Raw genomic sequence first — 19,611 nt, 5'->3', positions numbered from 1 at the left:
ATAAATTAAGATATTTAACTTTTTGTACAAATAGGATAACAGATCCATCATAGTGGTTTTAGTAGATAATATGATGATTTGACAATTTTAGTACCTACCTAATTAATATTTATCCGCCATGTATTTATAATTTACTTTGTTCTTATTATTGTTAACTAAAAGTTATTAGTCAGATAAGAAATCACCGAATTATATTAACAATTTATATTTACATATGTTTTATGTTTCATATTTAATATTAAAAAAAAATTTTACTGCACTGGTACTTAGATGTACCTAGTTATAAGTTATGAAGATGCCATAATGCAACTGTATGTATCGTAATATTTATGCATACTTAAAAGGGACGTTACAGTGACATATTTAGTTGTTGTCTTCGTCTTACAAGTGCGTAATATAGCAAATTTTACCCTCGGCAGAAATCTCCGTTTGGTTAAAAATTAGTAGAATTTACCACTTATAACATTTAAAGGTAAGATTAGGCAATAACATAGGGTTTTTATTATATTTTAATTTTAAAGCGAGTTATGAGTATCTGAACATTGCAAATTATTTGTACATGAATTAAAATATAATAAATATCTATGTGGCTATAAACGTCTGAATTCTAAATTTTGGATATTCGTGCGTAAAATAAAGATTTCTTATCATTTTTACTGTAATTAAAAGTCGTAGAAATATGAAAAATTCTACCGATACTTTTTGACGATTTCTACACTCAATTAAATTACCAAAGTATTGAGACTCAATTTAAGCTATTTATAAAAATCTAAAGTTATTGAATTTTTTTAGGTTTTATTTTAAAAATATGATGAATGCATTGATTTTACAATTGAGAGTTTATTAATTTTTTTGTGTCAAAATACTCTTACGTTTACTCTCTACTTTTATAAACTATTATTCTTCAATATTCACATTTGAGAGTATATAGTATCCGCAGGTGGAAAATTGAATCTAGTTTGTGCTTCGAGAGGATCAAAAGTAAAAAATATTTAGAACTTTTAAAATAATTGAAAATACTTAAAAAAAAATACGAATATTAACCGTTAAAATTTAAATATTTTTACCACTGAAAATAATTGTAAGATCATGTTTCTTCAAAATAGTTTTTAATCGTATTCAATGAATTATCATTGAATTCAAACTTCAAATATTTTATTACAGTGACCTATTTGATGAATAATAACGAAATTTAACACCAAACTAACCTGTACAACAAGGTGATGACCTATTTGAGGGGTTCTTTTGGCTACATTTTGTTTCCAAAATACCCTAATGATTTTAATAATAATTTATCTCAATATTTAATTTACATTAGATTGTGGTTTTAGTAAATTGTGATTTATATTGTTATGAATATTTTCTTACTGATTTAACTATTATAATATGTCTGATACCAAGAAAAAACCAAATACATGTTTCTGTCAAGAAAGACGAAAAGCGAAGAGGACATGAAAGACTTGGAAGTGGATGGTCTAACCTTTCAACAAGTTAGCTCTTTTAAATATCTAGGCGTTAATGTAAATAATACAAATTGCATGATGCACGAGGAAATCAAGCTACGCCTTCAGTCTGCTAACAAAGCATACTTTGCTATGTAGACATGTTGTCATTATTTAAATCTAGGTTACTATCTAGAAAGACCAAAGAGAAACTGTATAGAATATATCTAAGACCAATTGCTACTTATGGTTGTAATACATGGGCCACAACTGGAGGTTACTACAAAAAGCTCCTCGTCTTTGAGAGAAAAATTTTGAGAAAAATGTACGGACCTGTTTTCGATGACAGTGAGCAAAAATGGCTAAGGAGGTCAAATGAGGATCTGAAGAATCTATATCCAAAAGAGCACATAGTGCAGTTCGTAAGGAGTTCAAGACTAGCTTGGACTGGGCATGCGTGGAGAGCTGATGGTCCCTCATAAAGATGGTTATGGTAAATCAATGAGATCTGAAAAGACCAAGGGGACGCCCAAGGCAAAGATGGCTAGATGCAGTTAGAAGAGATATAGAGGAGTTAAAACCGGATTGGAATGGAAACTTAGATCTAGCCTACGCAAGAGATGTTTGGGGAGAACTGGTTTTAGAAGCAAAGAGCCTAAATGGCTCGTAAAAGCTAAAAAAAAAAAAAAATATGTCTGATAAATATTCGTAAAATATATTTTTAATAATTAAATGGTTCTAGCGTTAACGGTTACAAAACTATATAAAGTATATTAATTATAATTATGGGAGAAAACAAAATGTACTTTAGTTTTATCTACAGATTTGTATAACCTATATTAGTGTAAGAGTAGGATAATATTATTTCAACCATTTCATTGATCTACAAAATACATAATGCCAATAATTGCGACCAAAATCATATATCCACACTTTTCGATAACACCAGTCATCAACACTCATGTGGAGTAAATACCAACTGGATTTGAATAGTTAATTTTCAAAACAAATATATTATTTAACCCAGTAGAAAAACATTAAGCTAGGTACCCAAAACAAAAATGTAAAAACAAGTTAAGTTTTGGTAACATTAGGGGTAGATACTTATTATAATTAATTATATTTTTTATGATATCGTATTATAATTATTTACAACGTGATGAGTTTCAATTATTAATGATATCGCTGGTTAATTTTTGATTAATTTGTTTTGTGCATTAATTAAATGAAGGGCTATTATATAGAGTACAAACAGTTGTGTTATATAATTTTAATACCATGTTATACACTTGCATTATACTGATTACACCAAAGGATTTACTTGATTTTTCGACATTTATATTTTAATACTTGAAACAGTTAAAACAAAAACATACAATTATTGGTAATTTTCTTGTGTACCAAAGTAAAATATACATTATGAAATGAAAGCGTAAGAACAAAAGAATAATATAACAAACACGTAAAAATAATAATACTCGGAAAACATGAGTATGTACTGAAGTAATTCATTAGATGAAGCCTTACCAATTATATCAGCCGTTAAAGGATGAGTTTTATAATTTAAAATTAAGCAATATAATACCTATTGCATAAAACAAATAATATTTTAGAAAAACCAACTTTTTTAATATTTTTTCAACTTGACCAATTACACTAGTGTAATAGAATGTTTTACTGTAGGGACATTGTTTCTCTTTTTGTTATTTTTAAAATCAGCAGCTGGTGACTATTTATATAGTTATTATATTTAACGAATTATATTCCGGGGGACGAGGTGGCTGAGTGGTCTAAGGCGTCGGTTGCGGCGCTGCCGTCGCCGGTTCGATCCTCGGCTACTGGGCGGCATTTTTCTTCGGACAAGTCACGGTGTCCGGAGAACAAGTGCCACCATCCCCCACCCGGGCATAGCAGATACCTACGGGTACCCAAATTAAAAATTCTGCCACCACAAACACACACGTGTTCCTCCCCCTACCAACTAAAAACCTACAAACAAAAAACAAAAATAGCTAATGGCCTAAGTTGCCGGGCTTAAGCTCAATAAAAAAAAAAAAATTATATTCCGAAATCCTAACGAATAAACTGAAAGTTTAAAACCGTTTTTCTTAACAATGGTATTCCTTTTGCGTTGTTCGATTAGTAATCATCATTTATGTTCGCACGGATAAATACAATATAATTTTAGGAAGAATATCAAAACCAACCACAGTATAAATATAATATTATAATATTAACGCATTAGAGAAAAACAAATTATAATCATTTTGTAAAACGATGGACTGATCGACTTTTTAAACATTATAATGTAATATTTTGCATATTATGTTTAATACAGCGAGTAAAATGAGATAGGTATAATGATAAAGAATCGTCAGACAATTTATTTTTAACTTTTGTTTTTTGCTCAAGCACTGAATAGTGTTTATTTTTATATTAATTTACGAGAAAATGAGGATAACAGTTTACCTCGAGAAGATTTCAGCCGAGGACAGTGGTCCGTTGTGTTGTTGACATTACATTTCAAAACCATGATAAATCAACACATTTGAAATAAACACGCCTGCTGCCATTTCTTGAAAAATTATATGGGATTTATGCATTTTATTCAAACACGTTTAACAGCCATTCAGTCCAAATCCTTTACGGACAACATTTTGATCACAAAAAAAAAAAAAAAATTTAAAAAAAAACCAATTCGTTGTCAGTCCAATCGGAAGAATAAACTATTCACTGGGAATCCAAAAATTATAATAATTATAAAACTGGAGCGCACATAATTCGTCTGGGTTTCATAAAGACATTAAAATAATGTTAATGAGTTCATTTAACCGGAATACGTAGTAATTTAGTAATTATTGCTGACCGGCGAATCCCAGCGTCTGTCACATCCGTCAATGTTTTATCTTATATAGTATGTTTCGCGGAACGCCGACGTTGCACGCGCCGATCGTTATTAAATTAATGAATAAAAGCGATTTTTTTTGTTGTCGTTTTTTCAATTTAAAAGTTCATTTATAAAAACCGTAGTTCGGCCGGAGGAATAAAAAATGTGCGATTAATTAACGGTATTTTGCATTAATAACCGGGTGCTGTGGGCGCAAACAGTGCTGGAAAACAGCCGTCAGTCCGTCTCCCCTCGCACCCTTCGCGACCATCACCACCCACACGGTCGAGCCAACGTCATCGTCCCCTCTCGCACACAGTGCAACGCGCCACTATGCAATTCCCTTCTTCCTGTCCGGTCGGTGAGGCGGTGGTGATAATTAATATTCACGTAATTCTCTGGAATGATAATTATATACGAATAGTATTTGGGGGAGACGCCGTTATCGCGGTGCACAACGCAAACACAATACTTATAAACAACTACGGTGGTTGTGGTGGGGGGGGATGAAATTCAAACTAAATAAAAAAAAAACCCGTGTCGTTCGTGGACCACGCGTGGTTATTAACACGGCGGATGGTATATAACGCGTGACAGGATGGAGAGGAAATTTAAATAACGACAATTAGTTCGGCCACCGCCGCGGCCGCCGTGCCGTATCGTTGGACAAAAAACGGTGCAGCGGTGATCGCTTCGAATGATATTATTATCTCACCTGCGATACGCTACTCAAATTAACTATATTTACTAATTTTATTATCGCTTAGTAGGTATTCAGTTACATAAAATACAAGACAATTTTGGTTTAAGTTTAAAGTTACTTTACTTCTAGATTACTAGCTATTTTTTATTTAAGGATGGCATACGTCATGAGATAAAAAAGTGACTAAACTCGTTCAATGGTTGGTTAAATTTGTTATCATTTTTAACGGAATATTTATAACCCATATCAAACAACAATAAGCATATTATTTTGAAAAAAGTGAATGCACAAAAACAAGAATAATACACATATTACCTAAGTGTAATTGATAGAAAGGGAAACCAATCAATGATATAACCCTACTTGTATAATATGTTATTTATTAATCAGGTAAAATTTTAATTACCTTATTAACAAAGATACCACGACAACAAAATATTTTTAAACGTCAACATGAGTTTATCTGAGTGTTGTTCAGAAATTTCAAATTCATATGTTTTGGTAAGATTAGAATTTTCTATGGGAATATATTAGTTGTAGTTATATACAAACTCAATACTTTGTTTTAGTATGCAAAATACGACAAATAATATTTCAGATTTCAGAAAATCAATGATTTGTACTAAAAAAAAATAATATATAAGTAATAAGTATATATTTCAAATCTATAGGTTTTATTTTGGAGAAAAATCTACGTGACTATACATATAGTATAATAAATATTGTATTTAACTGTTTAGTAACTGCATATTATCAAGAGCAAACAATTTCACTCGTTATAACTTAGAAGTTAGGACTAAGATCTTTCTATACAAAGTTAAACAATTGATTAAATACCAAAAGTTATTAATAATTCATTTTTTAAGGTGGCTAATCACTCCCCAATTGTGCGTTTGAACTCGAGTATATTTTACGCATCAATATGAAACCGAAAATGCGTACGTTGGGTCACGTTATATAGAAGTTTTACGACTACTTGTTTCTAGAAATTAAACGAAATAAGAACAAAATACGTGGTAGATGTTTTGGAAACAAAACCATAAGACAACTTTCTAAGCTATACACTATTATCGATTCTGTCGATAGTTACTCGTTTTTGATTTTATTGTTTTTTTTCCAATCTTAAATCGTTTTATAAATTCAAAAAAAAATCTTTTTTTCACGCAACAGAAAACTTGTTGCAACAACAAAACACATCAAAATATTCTCGAAAGAGGTATATAGATGACTACTTGATTTGTACTATCAAAAAATAAATGTTTTTATATTGCAACTCATTTTTAAAAAGCGATACTATTTTATTTTGATAGATGATGGTAATGTTGTATTTTTGGTCGACAAAAAAAAAACTGTTTTGGTATTTCTCAGATAGGTTGTGATTTTTATAAGTTGTGCGAGAACACCTTTATACATATTAAAATATACTTCATTTTCCCAGTTGGTGGTTTCACCTTGTAAATAGTATTTCTGTACAATTTTTTTCAATTATACGTGATTGTGAATAATAATGCTAGGTAACGATATACTTAAAAATTTCGTTGAAATTGTATAAATTGTATATTAATTTTTTATAATATTTAGTTAGAATTTCCGGCATCGAGCTCTTTAAAAAGCGGGTCTGTGGCGTCCTCTTTAGAATATTTTGCGTTTGGAAACCGGTGAGTAGGTACCTATCATTTTATTAGTACTGCCAGATTGTACCATAACATGAAGATAAATAAACGCAAAGAGGATCAAAACAAATTTATACTTTTATATAAGTTTTCTCGGAAAAGAGCTTATATTCAACCATAGAGTCTTACAGAAATCTTCGTAGAAATGTCTATTGCAGCTCGCTTTATACAGCGATATAAAGTACCACCGACAGAAACGAATGTATACCATTAGTTAAATTTCAAACTTGAATAATAATAATACAATGCGAAATGTATTGAATGTATAAGGAACGAACGAGTAGTAAAAGATTATCCTTCACTCTTCCAGGGGTACATTGTGTGCAATTATAAATAATTGTTCGTATCACGTGAGTAAGTAAAAAAATGAGAATAATAAAAAAGAGTACATTTTATAGACGGTCGGTCATTAAAATTATGAATTATTATGATATTTTATTTTTAATTGTGATAACCGCAAGCATGAGGTAGTTATATTACATACTACAATAGTAAAAGGAATGGAATAAATCGTTTTTTCTTGTATAGAGGCTGCATTGTATATAACATAAAAGTATAAAAACAAATGTTGTTACGTCTACGCGTGCTACAAAACATCTTATTTTGCTGTTTTTCGACTTAAAATAAATCAGTACCTAGTGACGTTGAAAAAAAAATGAGTATCGAGGTAACACGAAATGCACTCGGATTAGGTTTGAGACTATACGTTTTAGTGAACCGATTGAATCCAAGTGAAATGCACCGGGACGTCTTTGGAATAAAAAATAACCTGTCTTAGCGTTATTACTTTTGCAGCGAACGCATCCGTTTGTATACTATTTGAAATCGACGAATGAAAGCATAATATATTTTTCACGATTTTCTAGTGCCAAAAAAACTGGGCTAACGATAGGTATATTAGAGCAATCATGTTGTATGTTTATGGAATATGAATTTTTTTTTATCTTTTGAGTGGTACAATAACTATTGTTGTACATCAAATGCAAAGAGAGACACATCACAGGCTTTTTACAGTTGAGTAAAATAGTAAAGTAATAATAAATGAAGTTTATTCTTTAGAATTATAGGACATGTCATAGGAAATATTAATATTTAAATAAGTGTATACTCATATTATATTATGCATTTTATTTTACGTTCTTAAAAAAATTTAATCTGGAAATAATTCATAGTAGAATAATTAATGGATTTTTTATAATTCTGTAGGTATAAAAGAAAAAAAAGAAGAGAGACATTATTTTTTTAATTTAAGAAAAGAAACTCATGAAAACATTATAAGGTCCCTGAATAAAATAATATCATTATCTGCAGTTATCGTGATTTGTCCGATAAGACAAAAATAAAATTGATGACAGTAAGAACAAATGAAACAAAAGTGCGCAGACATTCCAATAGTGCTCTCAAAAATATGACCTGGTCTAATACCTTATGTATAAAATGTGATTATCATTTTTTTTCTACTTGCGCGATACATCCGCTCTAAATAATTCATCTCTGATTTCGTCAGCGAGATGGCTGCTACAAGAAAAATGTTATGTACTCCAGGGATTGAGACAAAATAAAAATTTAGTCTTATTCCGGTTCGTCATCGTTTACCATCGTACGAAATGCGTGTACCTACCGTGTAGGTAGGTTTATTATACATATTTTATTTTATGTGAAAAGCATTGACGGTAATGACGGAGCAGCCGCGATTGATGTAAAACAAATTTATCGGTATTGGCACTTATTTTTTCTTCAGTTTTATTTATATATTTTTCCCTTTTGATTTTCTTTTGAGTGAACCACAGCCTTATTTTTTTTTTTGACATTTTTAAATTACATAAAGTCATAATAGACTATATTCCTGGAAGGTAATCTACCAATACGTCATGCACGCGTCATGGAGCACAGCACTAAAAAATAAATAAACAATTTACTCCCACTAAGTTGTAATATTAATATATGAAAATGCGCGGGTACCTATACAATAATATTATATTAAAATACGGAACACACATCGTTTTTGCATAATATTATTCATACTGACGAAATATTATATGCGTTTGCCTCATCGACTCATTTTCTTGTTTATTATTTTCTTTTAAGTTGTAGAAATTGCCCGTCCGTTAGATTTCTCTACCACGGATTTAGTTGTGTATAATATACTTTCGTACTTACATAATAATATTATTCTTTCTATTTCAAGTGTTTCTAATATACACCCAAATTTTATCTGATGTCCTAGATTGTAGGTTAGATTTACCATAGTAATAAAATAGTAATTATCAACAGACTCCGCATCGGTCACACTTGTTCATACACATAGATACCTCATGGCAAAAGAAAAAAAACCAAAGCGCAATTCTTGTGGAATGAAACTCTCTGTCAACCACAAAAATCACAGAATGCCTGTAATGCGCAGGTGAACTTAATAACCTCAACGGTATGTTTTAGTCAGCAGCTCGACGTGGATACCATCATACAGATTTTTAAGTTCTTAAATATAACATAATTTAACAACAACAAAAACAAAAAACTAATTGCTAATATCACCTATATATTAACAACAATAAAAAAAAAATAAAAAACGGGACCATTTAAAAAATAAAATAAATGTGATGTATACCTAATTGTTTTACATAGTAGATACGTTCTAACTCGATTTAATAAAATACCTATATAAATTCATATTTTTTTTATATTCAATACAAAGCTTGAAATATTTATGTTTATTTATAAGTTCTTAATATTCAAAATAAATTTAGATTTCTACGTCAATGTATGACGTATACAGTCGTCAAAAAATATAACCTGAAATAGTGTGAAAAATATTGAATTTTTCTTTGATATTGACACCACCAAACTGTTCATCGCCGATTAGTTAACAAACTGAATATATGACTGTAGCACGTGAAAGTAGGTAGTTTTGTATATTATAATAATATATTATATAAATAATTTTAACAGATATTACTAACTGTAATATTATATCCACTTTCCATATTTTTACTTAAGAGTATGTCTAGAAGAAATCAAATTCACATACCTGATATAGCTTCTTGGTATTTTCCGGATGACCTTCTGAAAAAAAAAAAAATAAATTAATTTTAAATATTTAAAATTATTATAATTATATTATAATTTTATTTTATATAATTATTTTAAATTTTAAAATATTTGAACTTTTAGAAAGTATATAAAGTATCTTAGTTGTTAGTAGTTAATTATTAATAATATTAATACTTGATAATATATTATATTATCAACTATATTATTCCGAACAAATGTAAGCGATTTAACAACGAATAATTGTTAATACAAGTTTATGAAAACTGAACTGACTTAATTATAAGTCATAAGTCACTACCGATTGTTTACACTATTTTAAAATGTAGAATTTGTAATTTAAACATATTTTGAACAAATAAAAAATTAAAAAAATAATTGTTTAAGTTAAAATTTCCTATAGAATATTAAAAATAAATTTATTTAAACAAAAGACAAATTGTTTACCAATCAATTATTTTACAACTGCATAATATTTCTTCATTACACACAAAGACAAATTAATTTTGGGTTTCTAATTAAATATTTTATAAATCCTACTTTTGACTTGAGAATTTTTTTAAATTTTTATTAGATGTATTTATATGAATATATAATAATATAAATGTATCGCCATAATATTATGTTTTAATACTGACAGATAAGATGACCTGTGGGGAAATTAACGTTGCATTTTAAAGTGGAAATATCGTATCACTTATATCACTATGTTGTATCAAAATGCTTTCAATTACATTATTTTCATTATTATTAAAAGTACCTATTATTTAAATCGAAGCTTTGTAAAAAAAAACAGTTTAATGTGCTGAATGTCAAGTTGAATGCATGACCAACGATAATGACTGTTTACGTAGTAGCTGCCGCCATTACATGGTTCATCGTTTAAGAATATAAATACTACTGTTTATATAAAGCTAATTTTCTCCACAATAAATCTTAAGCTGAACAAAAAACCTCAAACGTTGAACTGAGCCATTTAAGAGGAATCGTGGCAATGACAGAAAATTTAATTTGGAAAAAAAGCAAATTCTAGCTTTTACATCTAACAGCAGGCTTGTGTGTTCAGTTGTGTATGTGTAATGTTCGTAGAGATTTAGATCTAGTAATTTATACAAACATCATAACTTCCGATACTTCATTTGGACTACGACGAAATTTTATTCGCATAAAAAAAACGAAATATATATTTAAATATACAGCTGGCTATGCAGAATTTATATGTATAGGTACGTTTCATTATGTAAAATAAGAGCTTAATGTATTTGAAGGAAATTGCATTCACTTAAGTCCTTTAATCGTGTCGAGTATCCTCGCGAAGACAATAATTTAACTCGATCAAGTAAAGTACCTATTGGATTTTCAGCGATGTACTTTTCTTCCACCTAGGGCTATTCTTCTTATTCTATTGAAAACGGCCGAAGACAATAACCGAGCGTTTTTCCTCTACTCTTAATATATTGAATTATTAAAATGCCATTAAGCCGATCTCCTTCACTACAGACGGTATGTAAGTATATAACATAATAAAAGTATACACAATATAACATCTGCCATGTCCGACGACAGTCTGCAGTGTTTGTTATTGCCGCAGTAGCCGTTAAAAGAAATCCAACTACTATCAGCCGTTATAACAGATAATATTATAATAATATACAACGTGTCCCAAAATGCACGTGTCACCCTAAGCATTTCTGAGATATCACATCCTATGGTAGGTACATCGTAGTGTATTATACGTTTCAATCATTTTTCGACAGATAGCCCACAACAATTCCACGACGACAGTGTTGAAAAAGACAGGGTACATGATTAATTATTTTATATCGATTATTCGCCGAGTTAATTAGGGACTTTTGAGACACACTGTATAATATAATATACATATATAACTGATTATACTGCTGTAGTAATATACTACACACCACCACCGCCACCGTCGTCGTCACCACCACCACAACCAAACACTGCCACGGCTGGTGCTGTATAATGTGCGCGGCTGTGGGGTCGTCGCTATTTTTTTTATGTCCGTTTGCATTTATCACGTACACACAACCACACGATACCGTGGCGAGGACGCGTACATAAACAGGCGCACATTTACGATAAGGTCGTTATATTATTATCGCGTATATATTATATATAGGTATAATAATAATACGCGTATATAGCTTCGGTGGAACCTATAAATGGCTATACTTGCAGCTCTGCGCACAGACCACGTGGCGCCCGTTCGACTCGTATCGGACTGTCATTATGGCCTGTAAATAATGTTTATTATTATTTCAGTGTCCGTCAGTCGATACGATAGACGCGATATGGCAAAGGGAGTCAGTGGCGTCGAACGACTGATGTTGCGCTTTTGATCCCCGAAGAGCAGTAAATTCGTCTTGTGGTCACCGAGGTCTGTCATCCGACGACCGGATTTTATTTGTAATTCTAAACCGAAGCTCAGTTCCGTGTACATAATATTATATATATATATATATACCACGTATTTTATTGAATTCTTTCATGCCATCAACCCACCCAACTAACCCAAGACCACCCGCAGTGGCACTGCCGACGCCGACGCCAACGTCGTTAAATGTGTATTGACTTGTATAGTAAAAAAATATAAAACTATTATGCTGAAAGGCCGTCGGAAGGGAGAAAAAAAGTACACCAGTCGGATGCATCGAATAGACGTAATGCAACTCGGTGCTGTTTTCTTTATAACATTATACTATTATTCTGGAATAAATAAATTCAGAATGTATATAAAAAAAAAAAGAACGATAATAATATAGAATAGGTACTTTAAAAAACAATTTTATCGTGGTTTCAAAAATAACTGAATCTAATTTAAAAACCACAATTTATTCGACGTGGCAGTTTTATAATTTCATTAATCATTACAGTTACAGTTTCAATGAATAACTGTACACACAATTAACTATATAGGTATAGGCACTATTATACGCCATAACTATGTAATATAGTGTATACATATTATATACATAGGCATAGTGGTACATGTTATGACTAAACATGTTCGTTAATAAACTAACTTTATATTTGGAAAGTCTGTTGTGTTGTAATTTTTTACGTTTACGATTGTTTATATCGTTTATTTACGGTTTTATGAAATAGCTTGTTAAATATACATCATGAAGTTTGAAACTTGCTATAAATTAAGTTTAAAAAAAAAAACGCGCACGTCGTAAAAACGTAATTAGTTTGCATTTTATGGGGTCGTTACGTACTAAATGAAAAACGTAAACGAGACAACTTTACGACGGAAAGGTAGATCAACATTGTAAAATGACGATACCCCGTGTTTGTTCATTTGTCCGATTCATAAGGGTCTGTTTGCACGCATCAATGTTTTAGCAGTATTATTCTACCAACACTGATTAAAAAGAAAAGCTGACAATCGGATAAAAAACGGGTTTCACAGTCTACATAGGTTGCACAATACCTGCATTTATATAATGATAAGACGTAGGAGCCTAGGTAGTTCATAACATGAATGGCAGATAAATATTTATGTTTTATGTAAATATCCATCCTACCTGCAGTTATTCAAAATTTAAAATAACGTTATGTATAATGATTCCAAATTGGTTTTTATATAATTGTACGTACCGTATGTTATGTTTCATAAAATATATTTTACAACGGTAATTATTACTAATTTGTAGTTACTTTATGTCCTTGCCAATTACAGTGTTTATGTATGTATGTAAGTATGTATGCAAGTATGGTGTTTAGACGTACATTTTAAATGTGCCGAAATTTCACGGCCATTGTTGTCAATTTTTATCAATTTAGTTAGTATTAACATATAACCTTAAATAGATTGAGTAGGATACTGAGTAGATACCTAGCTACTGTTTACAATATTATTTTTAATTGTAGTAGTCGGTTGTTGGGTCACAGAAAAAATATATAGTTATTAAAGGGTACGACAAATTTGAATAAAAATATGATCATGGCTTCTCTCAGAACTAAAAATATTTTCAAAAACAAAATAAGCCACATTACATTATATTATTAGTGTGTATCTACGTGAAAAATGAAACAAATTCTATAATACATAATATTTTAGAAGATTGACAATAGGTACCGTTTATGACTGCACTAAAATAATTTAATAATTATTATAAATTGTAATGTAATATTAAACGCAGTTATCAAAAATAAAATGATATTAATTTAATGTAATTTTAGTATAGTAAAACTAAATATACAGTGCAGTTGTGCATACAATTCATACGTTCTAATACTAATGAAGTTAGTTTTAGAGAATAGATTTTATTGTTCTAAAATGTAATATAATTACAGCGAAGTTTCTCTCTCAATCAATGAAATTTTTTTTTTTTTAGTTTTGTATTGCTAAATGCAAATATCGTCGCATACGACGGGAACTATTTATTTTTCAAGCTGGTGTAATGAACGGCATTAAATGGATCCGCGTGAACGGAAATATACATTTACAGAAAAAATATCCGTTTGTCAAATTGTCATTACGACGTGTATTTGTGTTTGCACTTTGCGGCCAGTGCGAAACTTCAGCACATCGGTAAACATAGTACGGTGGTTTTACTGTAATGTCAATACTGATTACGATGTTATTAATCGAAACGCATATTATGGTCATATTATATTGTATTCGTATCACACTATATATTGTGTGCAATATAACGATAAATTGATAACTAATGTTTTGTAGTCGTGTGTCCGAGTGGCATTATACATAATAATACAAATGATGATGCACAAAGGTACAATGGAAACTCGACGGTCGGTGTCACGTCTGTCCGCGTGTTTAAATAGTGTCCTCCCGAATTATAATATTGTCTAAATTGTCAGACTCGAACGCGCGTCCGTAAGTTCAAATTCGTGATTTTTCAAAAACTTGTTTTTCCCAATCAACGAACGGACATTATTTAATGTCATTTAGGTACCTAACCTAACCTATGACTTCTGAATGGACACGCGTCATCGTATAACTAAATATAATATTATAATATGCAAGTGTGGCGCATTCGTTAAAATATTTTAAACTAATTCGCTTCTATAGATAAATGCAAATAATAGTGTTTGATAATGTATTTAACTCTGTCGTTAAGACGATGATTTAATACCCATGATACGTTATTCATTAATGATAAGTTGCGTTTAATAATCAATGTGGCGTCACGAAAACTTATGACGCGATGTATTCAAAGAAAACTTGAACTTAAATAGTTGAATAACCATAACCTTGACCATGTTTACCTATGCATACCGTCATAATATTTACGTAGCATTGTTGTGTACACAATTTAATGCATCAAGACCCACATCACTACCTACATATGGTAGTCAACCACCCCATTGTTGTATAACAAAAACCGTAAGCGACCGCTTCGGGATAACACGCTTCGCAGCGCCACTGATTTACCTAACTAATCGGTATATTAAATTTGTAATGTAATCATTACACTACTTCTCTTTAAAACAATTTATTAGGTAGTCAATTTGGTCTTTAACAAATGTATTATTACCGCACCACGTGGGTACCTATTCAGTGGCGTCATTTTCATTTGTGTGCATTTGCATCCCATAGATGCTCTTTATATTTCACAGTTTTTTAATGAAATTGATTGACACTTTTTCGACACACATAATTTAATTTTGGTACTTTGAAACAATTTTAATGATAAAAGTATAATAATTTGTTTTTAATTTCAATATTCTCCTTACCTAGATTATTGAACATTATTAGTTCAGAGCTCTATAATATTAGCTATCTTCAATTTCCTTCTAAATGTCCTTTGGCTTAACCATTTTTAAATTTATTACCTAATATTAATAATATTTTTCATTATGTATATTTACTTAATCATTAACATATTTTGTATTGCAGATTAAACAATAAATTATTAAAATTTCGTAATGTTTTATAAAAGTTTTTTTAAAACTTAGAGTACCTATTTTGTGAGTGGCTCTAGTTATGGATAGCCATTCGTAAATTGTTTTGCATTTAATATCAAAGTATCTAAAATTATGCCTTTGTACATATTTTGGTTTTACCTCAAATTATATTAACAGTATTATTATTAAATTAATATTAATATAATATACAGTTATCATTATTAATATTATTATTATTTATTAGTAAGTTATGATGTGACAAATATGAACGTACTTTTAAAAATTCCTTAAAAACTAAGAAATTAAATTACTATATTTACTTGTTAATTTAAGTATTACGAATCATACCTACTGATAAACATAAGAAAGATATAAGACCTTGAATCACGGTAAAGTGATGCAGTTTAAAGTACATACCTATTTTATCTAGTTGAAAATACGAGTATACCATTTATTATAAGTTATAACCATGTATTCAAGCATTTATTGTTGAGATAAATTATAACTATTATTTATCTACAAATTGCTCTTACAATAAATATGTAAATCCTTTGAAAAAAAGGAATATAGTGCACACTATAAAACATAATAAAATTGTCGCCAGGTCAATGTTTTATGTAAGTATACTTACAGTGTTTTTATAGAGTCCCGAATTCAAGACGAATAATTCACCATACAAAATCATTTAATTACTATAAAATATATCCATAACATTTTAAATTAAAAATAAATAGAATTTACCAGAATATTTTATAACTCACACTCGCTTTATGTATAAAATGTTAGTTAAATCGAATAACGAATTTAGAATTTTTGACACTATCTTAAATATTTTAGACACCAGGATATGCGCCAACCTATTACTTTTCTAATGTATTTTTTATGGAAGAAAGTTACAAATACCTATGCCATTAAAATAGAGTAAAAGTACTAAAACGTACAGGAAAACACTTTGAGAAAGTTCCCTGTTATTTTGTTTTATATTTATAAAAAAAATGTCCAAAGTAATGAAAAAAATCTAGGCAAGACATTTAGATTAGTTTTGAACAACCATAATATGCGTTAAAAAAACTTTTAAATTACCAATATATTTCAAGTTTTAATTATATATTATTATGTATGCATATAGTTATCTATAGTAGGTATCTATTAACAATTTTTGTACAAAATAATAATTATTATGTTTTTAAATAAACACAATTTTTAATACAAACTCCATTATCTCACCACAGTTAATCTTCGTAAATTACTATGCATATGAATATAGCTATCCAAATTATACAACTCTATAATCTACTGTTTAATGTTAATACATTCAAAATTTGAATTATTCTAGGCGTGATTAACTCGTACCTTAGTCATATTTAAATTGCTTTCAAATTATTCTAAAAGTGTTTCTTGTTGTAATTTTTTCTCATAACTCCATTGTTGTATTCTAAATGACTTAATCGATAGATACAAAGATTCATATCAGCATTCAATGAATTACGCTATAAACATTAAATAAAATAATAAAATTGCTGCTGTTTATTAATTGTATAAACATTAATTGTATACATAGTTATTGTTATCTTGGTATCTATTACATACACATTACAAATATATAAATAGTGTCTAATAATTAATATACTGTTTTATATATAATATTATGAGAAAATTACACATTTCTTTGGGTCATATATTATATAGTTACTCATGTTATTATACATTCAATTTCAGCACCAATCGAATCATTTGACATGCGCGAAAGTGGTATATTCTCTTTTAAAAAGGAGTATAGATTAGAAATAATTTAGTATTAAAAAACACAAAATTTAGGTCATCGTGAAAATATTTAAGTGTTATAAAGCAAACTGTTATGAGTAATGATGCTAATGATTGCTGAAACTCTATTGTACAATTTTTCAACAGTCTAATGTTAGGACTTTGATTATTTATTGTATCGAAAACCTAAGATTATTGTTTTCAAATTTTAATAGTATAATAATATGAAATAAATGAATAACTAGTGTCTAGTATTTACTTAGGTTAAATGTAGTTGGTTACTCATAAGACACATACAGAACATTTATATTATTTTATAGAAATCATTAAGAATTAATACATTTAATTAATTAAATTTGGGTAATTCATATCCTTATAATAGTAACTTTATGAAGATCACGAAATTATGAGAAAAAAAGTTTTAGTAATTTGCTATGTTATGATAAGACGATAAGTATAGTAAATTATATTTCATTTAATTTTTAAAGACACCAAGTATAATATAATTAAATTAGATTGAAGTTTGTTTAGTACATTAACATTTAAAGTTTTTCTGAACTTACATTAGTTTCACTTTTATAACCTTGGATAGAAAGTAAAAAAAAAATATACAAATAATTTAAAATTCTGTTTACTAATATATTAAATATATACGTATATAAAGTTATGTATTATTTATGTAAATATTGAAAAATTAATAATAAATCATAAAATTATTGTTATATTATACATTTGTACAGACAATTTAAATAATTTTAATCATAAACCGTTGGTTGATATTCTATAAATTATACAGAAATCTCTTAGTATAATTACTGTCCAAATAAAGTACTAGGATGTATACTTTATTGGTACATAGAAACAAAACTATGGACTTTGGTATTAATTGTAAAAAAAAATATATAAAATGATTTTTATTTTTTTATTTTGACGCAACTGCAAACGGTTAAGGCAAGGTCAATGACTTGGCTACCTAGGCTGAACCTGCATAATATAGTAGTGAAAGACATTAAAGGGGGAGCTTGTAAAAAAAAAAATAACTTTGTGAAATTAAGTTGAGTATAAATTAGGAGTGGTTTGACTTTAATTTTTGTATGGGAGCCAAAAGGGTAAAACCACCTTTATGTACGATCTTCAATATTGCTGGGCATAATAAGGCTAGGATATTTCAAAATTATACGTAGGTACATACAAACAATATCATAATAATAAAGTTAAATATTTTATTCTCAATCCATACTTGTTGATGATAATGATAAATTACATAATACATGTATAATATCTGAGCACATGGTTCAGCAATACCTGCAGTGTATGTTTACACGAACGGCTTCAGCCGGTTTTTCTAACCCTCATATCTCTCCATCATTTTAAGATAGACTTTTAATATTTGAATCATATTATATTAAGTTTAATTAGCTTAGGACATTGTACAAATTAGAGTCCTTAATACTAAGAAAATTCAAAGTACTTCAAAGTTTGAATTTTTGTTACTGACTGATAGACTAACCGATCATTAAAATTATGAAGTACTTCCCGTATAGGTAGACACGTGCATATTGGCACAGAGGTAGGTGTTATAAGCTAGCTATCAAACCCGACTTAAACCGTGAAAAATTCAGCAAATATAAAATACAGCGTTATATTAGTGCATCTCGGTTTTGGTATACCTCTGTTCACGGAAAAATTGGTGTCAGTGTACCTATAGCTTTGTGAAATAGTTTGACCCATATAGATAAGTGACCGCAAGTCATAGATTAGATTTGGCACTTGGTATATTTTTTTGACGTAGTTTAAATTTTCCGGAAATCTCTAAGCACAATCTATAACATTTTTATCGCAATCAATCGAGTAATTTTTGATTATATAGGCTACAAGCATAAATTTGGTTTTATGATATATAGTCAATGATAAATCAATCTGGACAAGTTGTTTTGTATAAATATATAATGCATGTTTGAAAATAAAATAGGCTCATATTAAATATTTAAATAGGTATACTTAATTCATAACTCATTAGAAATCAGTCTATAATAATAATAACTGTCTATCCGGTAAAGCAACACGTACACCATGTTACAAAAATAATAAATATATTTCAAATTGGTGTATAAATTATACAATTACGGTCCTACCTACTATGTATAGAATTCGTAAACACCTCACGAAAAATCCCCCCTCCCCATGGTTGCGCAA

At 29.3% G+C, this 19,611-nt stretch overlaps 1 protein-coding gene across 1 annotated transcript in view; it reads right to left on the bottom strand.

Annotated features, from left to right (window-relative positions):
• The window catches only part of LOC100160795, a 431,282-nt gene that overhangs the window by 344,986 nt on the left and 66,685 nt on the right, over positions 1-19,611 (bottom strand). Inside the window, exon 2 of the mRNA XM_029487291.1 lies at positions 9,734-9,768. Coding sequence (XP_029343151.1) covers positions 9,734-9,768 — 35 coding nt within the window. The remainder of the gene's footprint in view (positions 1-9,733; positions 9,769-19,611) is intronic.

Source organism: Acyrthosiphon pisum, chromosome X, assembly GCF_005508785.2.
Source record: "Acyrthosiphon pisum isolate AL4f chromosome X, pea_aphid_22Mar2018_4r6ur, whole genome shotgun sequence".
Taxonomy (NCBI): Eukaryota; Metazoa; Arthropoda; class Insecta; order Hemiptera; family Aphididae; genus Acyrthosiphon; species Acyrthosiphon pisum.
The sequence above is the reverse complement of the archived record's forward strand: the minus strand, read 5'-3'. Positions and strand labels throughout refer to the sequence as shown.